Genomic DNA, 13,334 nt, shown 5'->3' with positions numbered 1-13,334 from the left:
CTTCCAGGAACTCCAGCTATCGGTCTTTACAGCCGTGATCAGCAGAAAAGCATCAAAATGCACAAAACATCACACACTGAGGAAGATGAGCTACAGCAGCAGGGTTCCTCTCCTGTCAGACCAGGACAGGTCTCTAGGGCTATCATGGGTACGGACTCACCGAACGAGCTTGGAGTGTTTCTATAAAGAGCAGAGTGTTAAGGTGCTATTTAGGACTGCAGGAGAACATGTTTCTAATTTGCATATTTATGCATATTCATAAATGCTTGCACTTTTAATGAAGGCAGATGTGGATAGTTGAAGCGGAGGTACGAGCGCACACAACCTGGACAGGTCTGCAAGATACAGGTGACCTGATCATTGGTCTGTCTTCAACTTGTCCAGTTTGAGAAGAACATGAAGTGTACAGTGTGTATATATATATATATATATATATATATATATATATATATATATATATATATATATATATATATATATATATATAATTACTTGAAGTAAATTTTTAAGTAGCTATAATTTATGACGCGCATAATAAAATCAAGGGTTAGCATATGAATTTTCCTAAACGTTGTTAGCTGGATCTGACAGGGCTCATAATATTCACCGCCACAGCTAGCCGCTTAGCCGAATAAGATGACGGGGTTTCTAAATCATGTTCATCAATGTTGCTGTATTTACTGCTATATTAGCTTAGCAGTTAGCTAATATAAAAATAAATAAATCTGATGGGATTTTTAACAAATAAAACTGCTCATGTTAGCTCGGTAACTAACATACACTGACCTGAGAGGATTATACATTCATACGTGTGTGTGTGTGTGTGTGTGTGTGTGCGCAGAGCCGGATTAAATAAATGGACTACACTGGGCAGGCTGCATTTTTTGGGCCCCTCTCCATCGATGCTATTTATGAATTGAAATCTGAAACTTACCAAAAAGTTACTACTCACTCACTCACTCACTCACTCACTCACTCATTTTCTACCGCTTATCCGACCAAAGTTACTAATAAAAGTTAACACATTTTACATAGCCCAGTCTTTAGTTACAAATTGGTTATGTTGTATATTAAACAGACTATTTTGTATATTAAACAGACTATTTTTTGATATTCATTATTTATACGTCATTACACGGCTCTATTAAATGCTATTAAATTATCCTCATCCATTGGGACTGGGTAGCTTGTTAATACCCTTTCTGGGTCTAGAGGCTGCTGCAAAACGATATTGGGCTCACTTCTGGCTGGCTGCTGTTCTTCCATCAGTTTGTCGTTCTGTGACGGCGCTGATGTTGACGGGCGCCACAGTGTCTTCTGCCGCATTTTCCACCGCGTCTTCCGCCGCATTTCCCGCCGCATCTTCCACCGCATCTTCCACCGCATCTTCCGCCGCATTTCCCGTTGCGTCTTCCGCCGCATTTCCCGCCACATCTTCCACCGCGTCTACCGCCGCATCTTCCGCCGCATTTCCCGCCGCATTTTCCACCGCGTCTTCCGCCGCATTTCCCGCCGCATCTTCCACCGCATCTTCCGCCGCATTTCCCGCTGCGTCTTCCGCCGCATTTCCCGCCGCATCTTCCACCGCGTCTACCGCCGCATCTTCCACCGCGTCTTCCGCCGCATCTTCCACCACATTTCCCGTCACGTCTTTCGCCGCATTTCCCGTCACGTCTTCCGCCGCATTTCCCGCCGCGTCTTCCGCCGCATTTCCCGCCGCGTCTTCCGCCGCGTCTTCCGCCGCATCTTCCGCCGCGTCTTCCACCGCGTCTTTCGCCGCATTTCCCGTCACGTCTTCCACCGCGTCTTCCGCCGTATTTCCCGCCGCGTCTTCCGCCGCATTTCCCGACGCATTTCCCGACGCGTCTTCTGCCGCGTCTTCCGCCGCATTTCCCGCCGCGTCTTCCGCCGCATTTCCCGCCGCGTCTTCCGCCGCATTTCCCGCCGCGTCTTCCGACGCATTTCCCGCCACATCTTTCAGCGTGTCTTCCGCTGCATTTCCCGCCGCATTTTCCGCTGCATTTCCCGCCGCATTTCCCGCCGCGTCTTCCGCCGCATTTCCTGCCGCGTCTTCCGCTGCATTTCCCGCAGCGTCTTCCGTCGCATTTCCCACCGCATTTCCCACCACATCTTCCACCGCGTCTTCCGCCGCATTTCCCGTTGCATCTTCCACCGCGTCTACCGCCGCGTCTTCCGCCGCATCTTCCACCGCGTCTTCCGCCGCATTTCCCGCCGCATCTTCCACCGCGTCTTCCGCCGCATTTCCCGCCGCATCTTCCATCGCGTTCACAGCTGTCAGATGGCTGCCCAACAGAAACTTTTGCAAAGCCCCCCGCTGTCTCTTCTTTTGTTCTTCTTCATTTTTTTTCTTTTTACGTTTTGCCGCACCCGAAAGCATCTTCACAGTCAGCCTACAACTCAAAACACACCTGCCTGCTATATTTGTTGTCCCGCTCTGACGTCTGAACGCCGCTGACGTCTCCTCGGACTTAACTGGCTGGCGCCTCTATATAAATACAGTCTATGGTTTAAATAAACATCGTCACTATTTTTATTTAATTAATAAATAATGAAATAAACTGTAGATAGGACATTTGTACATTTTATTTTATTTTTATTATAATTTTTATATATATATATATATATATATTTGTCCCTCTGTCTGGGCCCCATCCCACCAATCGGGCCCTAGGCACATGCCTAGTTTGCCTTTGCGTTAATCCGGCTCTATGTGTGTGTATGTGTGTGATCATTGTTCAATCTTCAACTTGTCCAGTTTGGGTGAGCTTCTGCTTAACCTGGTCATATTTGTTGTCCATTTCTTCCTCTCCTCTCCTCTCCTCGTCTCTGTGTTCAGGATGAAGTGGCCCACACTCTGACTGAAAGCAGGGTATTAAAAAACACTAGGCATCCCTTTTTAACCGTGAGTGATTTTTTTACTGAACACTTGTTCTCTAAAAAAAAATGTAAAAAAGAGTAAAGAAGGCGGCTGATATCCTCTGTATCTCCCATATCACAGTCTCTGAAGTACTCATTTCAGACCAAGGATCGTCTGTGCTTCGTGATGGAGTACGTCAACGGCGGAGAGGTGAGCCACGACGCGTGATCTTTTCAGGGATAAATATTATTGAATGATTTTGTTAAACAAACATTTTGTTTTGTTCGTCCAGTTCCAAAATCCATCAAATTATAACAGGTTAGAGAAACCTACTGTTAGCTAGTTTACTGTCAGGAAAGGCTACTCGTTTATTTTCCTGATATAAGAACTAGCCCGATGTTAGCTAGATTACAGACAAACATGGCTGATGATGCGAGTCACATATTTACTATTAGCTAGCTTATTGACAAACATGGCTACTAGTCAACTTTGTAATATAATAGTTAGCCCATTGTTAGCTAGATTACTAGTAAATATGACTACAAGTTTACTTTACTCATAGAATAGACAGTCCAGTTTTAGCAATCAATGTTAGCCACCTTTAGATGAACTACATTGTTATTAGACGAGCATCGTTAGACGCCGTTGCTAGTAAGCTAGCTAATATTTGGTTAGCTGTTATATCAAGAAAGTGGCATGTTTGGAAGTAAACTAGCTAAGATTAGGCAAACTACAGGGCTCTCAAGTTTTGAAGACAGGCAAGAGTGACATTTTCAACCCCACAGCAAACCCCCACCCACCCACCCCCCACCAAAAAAACTGTGTTTCACCAGGATCACTGACCACATTTTAATCAAATACAAAGTATTTGTTCAATTTCCATTTATTAATGAGTGTGTGAGAGTGTGTGAGAGTGTGTGTGTGTGTGTGTGTGAGAGTGTGTGTGTGTGTGTGTGTGTGTGTGTGTGTGTGAGAGTGTGTGTGAGAGTGTGTGTGAGAGTGTGTGTGTGTGTGTGTGTGTGTGTGTGTGTGTGTGTGTGTGTGTGAGAGTGTGTGTGTGAGAGTGTGTGTGGGAGAGAGATTATGACTGGTGGTGTTTATTGTAAGTGTTTGTTGCCTTTTTGTTGCTCCCATATAAAACAGTTCAGCACAAGCCCAGACATTTTTAGGGTCATGATTGAGGACAATGTCCCATCCAGAGACAAGCTGTTGCGTGTTGAGGTTTTGTTCAAACCGACCATCGAAAATACCGTCGCTAATGAATGTGTTTGTTTTTAAATTGGTTGTTGCGTTAAATCTTACCCAGATACAATAGTGCTATTTTCTGATTGGCTATTCTGTAGCCTCTTTTTTTGATTGGCTGATAAGTGTCGGGCTCGACTAAGAACTGAGACACGCTTGATTCCTGCCCAGTTAGAGACAGTGGTGCGGACCGATACATTTTGGGTCCTGCGGCTTATTAAATATATGATAAATAGTCAAAACGTTTTTCTGCGTGATAAACACGATGTGTGGTGGGAGAACGTGAGAAAATACCCAAATGTGTGACTGTCACTCTCAATGCGTGACACTTAACAGCCCTGAAACTATTATATTGTGTGACCAGCACCAGTAGAGTAGAAATGTATACTAGGAAGCTAGCTAACGCTACTCTGACTTGTTCACCAGAGGATCAGTGTTCAAACCCGAGCGCTGCCAAGCTGCCACTGTTGGGCCCCTGAGCAAGACCTTTAACGAGTAGCCAATAACTCTTGCTTTTGATGTCTATATTTTTGTATGTAACCTAAATCAGTTTTTATACTAAATTGATTTGTGTACCGTAAGCTTACTAGCGGAATTGGTTATTGTGCGACTGATTTTATTCGCTAGTTTTGTTTACCTGTTGTTACTAACCTTAGGCCTTTGGTGACTAGGTTTAATTTCACAGTGAAGTAGCTTACCCTATTCAAGCTAGCTTACTAGCACAATTGTTTGTAAACACAATTTCGTTAGACAATTGAACGATAAACATTAACTATCTTTTCGTTGCGACTCCTTGCTAGCTGCCGGCTAGCTTGCTGTATTGTTTGTGAGTGTGATGTAATTAGACCAAGTTCTGTGTTCTCGAGGAATTTATTTACACTTCGTTAGCGTTTCTTTGTTAACCGCTACTTCTGAACTCTCTTGTGTAATTAAAACCAGTGTTTTATTTGGGGGGGGATGGGGCTCGACAGCCTCTTTGAAGAGAAGATTGGAAATCCCTTTTTTTGTTTAATTAATTGTTCATCTGTTTGTTTTTCTTCCGCAGCTGTTTTTTCATTTGTCGAGAGAACGTGTGTTTTCGGAAGACCGGACCCGTTTCTATGGCTCCGAGATCGTCTCTGCACTGGATTATTTGCACTCTGCTAAAATTGTTTACCGCGATCTTAAGGTAAGCTCCGGCTCATCGGTGCGCTCTGTGTGTCTTTGAGTTTACACGATGGAAATTCAAGCAGCTCCGCAGACGAGGCAGTGAACATGAATGTGAAGGTGTTTTTGATCCCATATACGGAAGTACATATTCAAGTAGCTGAATTCATACATGAGCATAATATGAATTTTCCATTGTTAGCTGGATCTGACAGGGCTCATTATATTTACCGCTACAGCTAGCCACGTAGTTGAATAAGATGACAGGATTGCTGAATCGTATTTGTGAATGTTGCTGTCTTCACTCCTAAAGTTAGCTAATCTAAATAAATCTGACAGGATTTTTAACAAATAAAACTGCTCGTGTTAGCTCGCTAACTAACACACGCACCAGAGGATTATACATTCATGCAACACTCACTGTGTGTACGTGTGTGTGTGTGTGTGTGTGTGTGTAGCTGGAGAACCTGATGCTGGACAAGGACGGCCACATTAAGATCACAGATTTCGGCTTGTGTAAGGAGGGAATCACTGACGCCGCCACTATGAAGACGTTCTGTGGAACTCCGGAGTATCTGGCACCCGAGGTAGAGCCTTGCTCATGTCCCCTCGTTTGATGTAACCAGGTCACATCCTATAACTTACTGGTATCTGGGTTCCGACTCGCATCCTGTATCTGACTTGTGGCCTGTAACTCACTCACACTCCATAACCAAATTCATTCATTTTCTATCGCTTATCCGAACTACCTCGGGTCACGGGGAGCCTGTGCCTATCTCAGGCGTCATCGGGCATCGAGGCAGGATACATCCTGGACGGAGTGGCAACCCATCACAGGGTGCACACACGCACACAAACACACACACTCTCATTCACTCACACACACACACGCACACTACGGACAATTTTCCAGAGATGCCGATCAACCTACCATGCATGTCTTTGGACCGGGGGAGGAAACCGGAGTACCCGGAGGAAACCCCCGAGGCACGGGGAGAACATGCAAACTCCACACACACAAGGCGGAGGTGGGAATCGAACCCCCAACCCTGGAGGTGTGAGGCGAACGTGCTAACCACTAAGCCACTGTGCCCCCCTCTCCATAACCAATTGCAACATATAAATGATACGTTACGTAGCTGACTGACTTCTGTTAATTGACTTTACTTGGGTAATTAGGTAACATTCTAATGTAACCAGCTCGCATTCTAAAACTGCCTCACCTTCCTTTAACTGACTTGCATCCTGTAACTGACTCGTATACCACAGCTGCCTCACGTCCATTAATGTGACTCGTGCCCTGTAACTCGTATTCCGTAGCAGACTAGCGAGGCACAGCTGAGTCAATTCTGTTAACCGATTCGCAAACATTCACTGACTCACATTTCACATCTGCCTCACATCCATTAACCGACTCGTATCCCTGACCAGAGAGCAGTGATGGGTTTCATATCACCGTTTACTTTAAAGATTTGTGTGGAAAAAAAAACTGTTTCTTTAGACCTTTTATATGAATAATTTGCCCCTAGTAGGCTTGGGGGTAAAAAAACACAAACACTTGTTTGAAGTACTAAATTCTCAGGTATTGGAGGATGAGGTGAGCGATTGGTGTCGGAGTGTAACGTAATCATGGAAGTGATCTCTCTGCGCTCAGGTGCTGGAGGATAACGATTACGGCCGAGCGGTGGACTGGTGGGGACTCGGTGTGGTCATGTATGAGATGATGTGTGGACGCCTTCCATTTTATAATCAGGTATGTTGGAGATGAGGCCGTGAGACGTGTCCTATTCTAGTGCATGAGTCACTGTTCCTGTCGTTTGTGTGTGAGTGTGTGTGTGGGTGGGTGTGGTGTGTAGCATTGCGTTGCATAAACATGCATGACATTGGGCTTTAATTTATTTAATGGCTTTAATTTGTGTGTTTAGTCAAACCTTGTGTGTGTGTTTGGGTTTCTGCTTCCAGGACCATGAGAAGCTGTTTGAACTGATTCTTATGGAAGAAATCAAATTTCCCAGAACGCTCTCTGCTGATGCCAAGTCTCTGCTCTCTGGCCTGCTCATCAAAGACCCCAACAAAAGGTAGGTGTGTGTGAGTCTGTGTGTGAGTCTGTGTGTGAGTCTGTGTGTGAGTCTGTGTGTGAGTCTGTGTGTGAGTCTGTGTGTGAGTCTGTGTGTGAGTCTGTGTGTGAGTCTGTGTGTGAGTCTGTGTGTGAGTCTGTGTGTGAGTCTGTGTGTGAGTCTGTGTGTGAGTCTGTGTGTGAGTCTGTGTGTGAGTCTGTGTGTGAGTCTGTGTGTGAGTCTGTGTGTGTGTCTGTGTGTGTGTCTGTGTCTGTGTGTGTGAGAGAGAGAGGAAGTGTGTGTGAATCAGCTTGTGTGTGTGAATCAGTGTGTGTATGTGTTTCTGTTAGTGTGTGTTTGTGAGTTTGTGTGTGTGTGAGAGAGTGTCTTTGTGTGTATGTGTGTGTGAGAGAGAGTGTGCGAGAGTGTGTGTGCGCAAGAGTATGTGAGAGAATGTGTATGTGTGTGTGTGTGTGTGTGTGTGAGTGTGTGAGAGAATGTGTGTGTGAGAGAGAGTGTGTGTAAGTGTGCCAGAGTGAGTGTATGTGTGAGAGAGTGTATAAGAGTGTGTATGTGCATGTGTGTGTGAGAGAGTGTACAAGAGTGTATATGTGCATGTGTGTGTGAGAGAGTGTACAAGAGTGTGTATGTGCGTGTGTGTGTGAGAGAGTGTACAAGAGTGTATATGTGCGTGTGTGTGTGAGAGAGTGTATAAGAGTGTGTATGTGCATGTGTGTGTGAGAGAGTGTACAAGAGTGTATATGTGCATGTGTGTGTGAGAGAGTGTACAAGAGTGTGTATGTGCGTGTGTGTGTGAGAGAGTGTATAAGAGTGTGTATGTGTGTGTGAGAGTGTGCGATTGTGCGTGCACAAGAGTGTGTGAGAGAATGTGTATGTGCGTGAGAGAGAGTTGAGTGTGTGTGTGTGTGTGTGTGTGTGTTTGCGTGCAAATATGAATTTTTAATTGTATCTGTTTCTAATGGACTCATTTACAGTAAAGTTTCTGCTGTTCTTCTGCATTATACTAACTGGATAAACACTAAGCTGATGTTTGCTGTTATATTATCACGGATGTTCGTAAATGTTCATGGATGTTCTTCAATCTCGGTGTTCAGACTGGGAGGAGGTCCAGATGATGCTAAAGAGATCATGAGACACAGTTTCTTCTCTACGCTGGACTGGCAGGACGTTTATGACAAAAAGGTAGCGTACATGCGGCTTTAATTAACATCAGCATTTCACTGTGCAGCTGAAACCTAGCTCGGGTTTAAGGAGGTGGCCATTTGTATTTTTTTTTTACCTCCGCACAGTTCGGTCTTATTTTTGTGTGATGAGGCTCCACCTCCCTGACTGTTACCATGGCAATGTGATTAAATGTAAATGAGGTTACACTCTTCTTATAGTTCCAACAAAAACTATTTTACATGTAAGAACTAAACCTCTCTCTCTCTCTCTCTCTCTCTCTCTCTCTCTCTCTCTCTCTCTCTCAGCTCATCCCCCCATTTATGCCCCAGGTCTCGTCTGAGACAGACACCAGATATTTTGACGAGGAGTTCACGGCTCAGACCATCACCATCACCCCTCCGGAGAAGTGTAAGGGAAAATCCTCCTTATTGTATTTTCCAGACTTTATTCTGGATGAAAATACATATTGTGTGAGATGGTATGAGATTGTGTGAGATGGTGTGAGAGATGGTATTATGTGAGATGGTATGAGATTGTGTGAGATGGTGCGAGAGATGGTATTATGTGAGATGGTATGAGATTGTGTGAGATGGTATGAGATTGTGTGTGAGATGGTGCGAGAGATGGTATTATGTGAGATGGTATGAGATTGTGTAAACATGGTGTAAGATGATGTGAGAAATGGTATGAGGTGGTTGTGAGAGTATAAACATGGCATGAGATGGTGTGAGATGATAAACATGGTGTGAAGTGTTGTGAGATAGTGTTAGATAGTATGATGTTGGTGTGAGGTGGTATGAAGCTGGTATGATGATGGTGTTAGATGTAATGATGTTGGTGTGAGGTGGTGTGAAGATGTAGTGATAATGGTGTGAGATGGTATGAAGCTGGAATGATGATGGTGCGAGGTGGTATGAGATGGTATGTTGGTGTGAGATGGTATGATGATGATATGAGGTGGTGTGATGGTGTGAGGTAGTGTGGGATGGTATGATGATGGTGTGAGATGGTATGAAGCTGGTATGATGATGGTGTGAGGTGGTGTGAGATGGTGTGATGATGGTATGATGATGTGAGATGGTGTGATGATGGTATGATGATGGTGTGATGATGGTATGATGATGTGAGATGGTGTGATGATGGTATGATGATGGTGTGATAATGGTGTGATGATGGTGTGAGATGGTGTGATGATGGTGTGGAGTTTTAGATAACATTTTATTGTCTGGAAATTGCGACACATCTGCAAGTCACAATGTCTCTGTTCCTTCTTCACTCCATAACAAGATGATGCTCAGATATTAAAGTCAATAGTGTCTCTCACACCCCTTCTCTCTCTCTCTCTCTTCCCCCTTTCCTTCTCCCACTCTTCACTCTGTCTATAGTTGACGAGGACGGCATGGACTCAGCTGACAGTGAGAGAAGACCACATTTCCCACAGTTCTCCTACTCAGCCAGTGGGCGGGAGTGAAGCTCGCTCGTTCTCCAGCGCCAGTGTTTTCATCCGAGGCCATTTAAGGAAATTACGTAGCCATGCTAGGAAAAGTCTGCACTCTTTCCCTTCCTCCTCTTCCTCCTTCTCCTGGTTTCTCTTTAATTATTTAATGACTTGGGGAAGTTTTCATTTTGGTTTTGTTTATTTTTATTTTTGATGGTGGGGGAAAAAGGGTTTTTTTTTTTTTTTTTGCACAGATGGGTTCAACTGAACCTGGTCAAAAAAGAACAAAAAAAAAGAGAAGAAAGTCTTGTAGATTTGCAGCATTGTGGTTGTTTACAGCAGGAATATTTTTGTTTGGTTTTTGTTTGTGTTATTTTTTTATTTTTATTTTTTCAGTGCATTAAATTATGTTCATCAGTATTACTATTGATGTTGAGCTCATAGGTTTTTTTTTTTGTTTTTGCGTGTGTTTGTTCTAAAGAGCCGTTTTGGGGAACAAAACCAAAAATGTTGCCTTATGCGTGCAGACAGACCGATGGACAGAGAGACAGGGTTCTTGGTTTGCGAAACCTTTTGTTTGTTGTGTTCTTGCGCCGCTCGGTTTAACGTTCCGCCTCTCGCACTCTGTGACTCTGCGGGGAAACGTGTACGGGAAAAAGACACTAAGGTTTCTCGTTATTATTTTTGTTCAAAAGGGAAAGATTTCATTTACAGGACGCAAAACTGCCAGTTACCGTAACATAAACCTCACTCAGGCGACAAACCACTCAAACCAGAGAGAGAGAGAGAGAGAGAGAGAGAGAGAGAAAGCGCAACAGAGAGAGAGAGCGCAACAGAGAGAGAGAGAGAGCGCAACAGAGAGAGAGAGAGCGCAACAGAGAGAGAGAGAGAGCAACAGAGAGCGACAGACAGAGAGAGAGAGAGAGAAGGAGAGAGAGAGAGAGAGCAACAGAGAGCGACAGACAGAGAGAGAGAGAGAGAGAGAGAGAGAGAGAGAGAGAGCCAGACAGAGAGAGACAGAGACAGAGAGAGAGAGAGAGAGAGAGAGAGAGAGAGAGGTTTGAGGTGGTTTTGCTGTTAAACATAAACTCAGTTACAGTATAGAATGTCAGAGCGCTGATCTGGGATCAGTTTTTTGTTCTTTTCTGGAGGAACAAGCTTCTAAAGTTTTCTCTCAAAAATCCGAGTGCAAAAAGGTTGTACAAAGGAGTATTTTTTGCAGAACTATCACCGTCCTTTATAAAGCAGACAGTTTAATCCTTAAAAAATTCTAGCGCTAAAACATTAAATGGATTGTTTTAAAATATAAATGTAAGTACATAAAATTTAAAAAACCTCATTTAGGTTTCTATGAAGCCTAGAAATCAAGTAATCATGAATGGAAATATGAGGAGGGAGGGCTCACCATTCAGTTTAATTCAGTTTTATTTATAAAACACATGATTTAAAAAATCGATCAGGGAAGTGAAAAGAAATTAAAGAATTAAAGCCAAAAAAACCGATTCGAACGTACGACTTGGATATAATTATGACTTTTGAAATTCTGAAATGAAAAAAAAAAAACGAATCTGCTTTAGCTAACAAACATAAACAGCTTTAAAATATCGTCTACAGGTGCACAAACTTTTGCACTCATCCGTGAGTAAAATCTCGGATATTCGAGACACGAAAACCTGATCCCGGATCAGACCGGCTCTGTTTATCAGAAGTTTTATAGTCATTTACAGAAGTATTTAATGAAAACAAAGAGGGGAAACACATACAACGGAGATAAATACGAATATAAATAATATTTATAGATGATATATTAAATAGAAGAAATTCTAATTATGACGTCTATAAAATCCGGGCAGCGTCGTAACAGTTCCTGGCGATAGATAGCTGTGAAATTTCACGTGGTCCAGCACTGACGCACACCCGGTAGCTCTATGTACAGAAACCTCACTGCAGATGAGCATCGTTACGCATGAAGATTCGTGCGTGTGCTGTATTCTGTAAAATCCTAGAAAGAAACAAATCAAGGATCAACTACTCAAGCTACTCTTTTCACAACACAAATCTAACTCTTACTCTACATGTTTGGTTTTTTTTGTTTATTTTGGCTGCTGTTCTGACATCACACAGTTCAGTTCAGCTGTAGAACGTGGTATAAAGTGTCCTCCAGAATCGTCGGCACCTTTCGCCCGTGAAATATCGTGAGCGCAAATCTACGGGGTTGCAGTTATTTTACACGCGTGCGAACGTTCTTGTCGGATGCTGATCGTCATGGTAACCGCGGAGGGTGAAGAAGGCTGACGCGCGTTTGTTTTGAGACACGGGGAATGAGCCACGTGCTCTCGGCGCAGCGCTGGAGAAAGTGCCGTCTGCCCTCTTCCTCATTCATGAGCTTACAGACGATTCTGATCAGCACAGAGAGAATGAGAGAGAGAGAGAGAGAGAGAGAGAGAGAGAGAATGAATGAATGAATGAATGAATGAATGAATGAATGAATAGGCTCCTTCCACCCGGACCGTATAGATTTGTTTTGGAGATGCAAGAACAATATATGAAATTATTAATTTATTTAATCATTTTAAATCATGGGTGCCAATAATTCTGGAGGTCACCGATGGATGACATAAGGACTATGTGGCTAACCGAAACCCAGACCACATCTCGTTTCCCCAAAATCACTTTAAAGCGCAATATTCAATACGAATGGTTCCTAGATCCAAAAGTAATGGCACTCCCGCATATGAGTGTAGCGTTGCACTGTACAAGTCAGTCAGTATTGAACAAATTCACAAAGCTCCCCACGGTGATACTTGATCTGCGATACACATTCAGAATCTGTGGTCTTTAAGCCCCGCCTCTTTTTTTTTTTTTTTTAAATCTGCACCAATGAGATGAAGGTGAAAGTTAAAATTGAAACGTTTTCTCTTCGTATTGCAGGTTTCGCTAACGACGAAGCTACGTAAAGGTTTTTTAAATATCGGTATCATGAGATTTTCGTCTTTTCTCCCTTTCAGTGTATTTTTGTACCACAGTTATACTTTTCACTCATGCCGCCGTTACGCTCCGTCTCTCCTTCAGGTGTGAGAAAGGTGCGTCATTTTAAAACGAAAGAAACGAAGGACGCGTCACGGTTTTTTTTCCCGGTTCTTCGACGCCACTTGTTAAATTGTTCTGTGGGATTTGTTTTGTTTGTTTTTAATACCAAAGCGATGCGGCAGGTTCACAGTAAAGTCTCCTGCTTTGTTGCTCTTTGGTCATATTTATTTTAAGTTATAATAAAATGACGGAAAAAACGAACTGCTTTGTGTTTGTTGTGTTGTCTGGTTTTCTAATAAACCTGTAGAAACATTTGAGCGAAAGTTTGCGTCCCCTTTTGAATTTTGCAGGTTTATCC

The 13,334-nt window shown here is 43.4% G+C and overlaps 1 protein-coding gene and 1 long non-coding RNA gene across 4 annotated transcripts in view; both read left to right on the top strand.

Annotated features, from left to right (window-relative positions):
• The window catches only part of akt3b (v-akt murine thymoma viral oncogene homolog 3b), a 20,968-nt gene extending 10,602 nt beyond the window's left edge, over positions 1-10,366 (top strand). For all 3 annotated transcript variants that reach the window (XM_047802955.1, XM_047802956.1, XM_047802957.1), the window contains 9 exons: positions 2,858-2,923; positions 3,020-3,088; positions 5,166-5,288; positions 5,725-5,853; positions 6,921-7,019; positions 7,229-7,344; positions 8,439-8,526; positions 8,814-8,916; positions 9,894-10,366. In XM_047802955.1, coding sequence (XP_047658911.1) covers positions 2,858-2,923; positions 3,020-3,088; positions 5,166-5,288; positions 5,725-5,853; positions 6,921-7,019; positions 7,229-7,344; positions 8,439-8,526; positions 8,814-8,916; positions 9,894-9,979 — 879 coding nt within the window. In that variant the 3' untranslated portion in view covers positions 9,980-10,366. The remainder of the gene's footprint in view (positions 1-2,857; positions 2,924-3,019; positions 3,089-5,165; positions 5,289-5,724; positions 5,854-6,920; positions 7,020-7,228; positions 7,345-8,438; positions 8,527-8,813; positions 8,917-9,893) is intronic.
• LOC125139369 overlaps positions 1-13,237 on the top strand; it is a 22,966-nt gene extending 9,729 nt beyond the window's left edge. Inside the window, exon 2 of the long non-coding RNA XR_007138424.1 lies at positions 12,397-13,237. This is a non-coding gene — a long non-coding RNA (uncharacterized LOC125139369). The remainder of the gene's footprint in view (positions 1-12,396) is intronic.
• Positions 13,238-13,334: the final 97 nt, after the last annotated feature.

The sequence above is a fragment of the Tachysurus fulvidraco genome, chromosome 18 (assembly GCF_022655615.1).
Source record: "Tachysurus fulvidraco isolate hzauxx_2018 chromosome 18, HZAU_PFXX_2.0, whole genome shotgun sequence".
NCBI lineage: Eukaryota > Metazoa > Chordata > Actinopteri > Siluriformes > Bagridae > Tachysurus > Tachysurus fulvidraco.
This window is presented reverse-complemented; position numbering and strand designations above follow the sequence as displayed.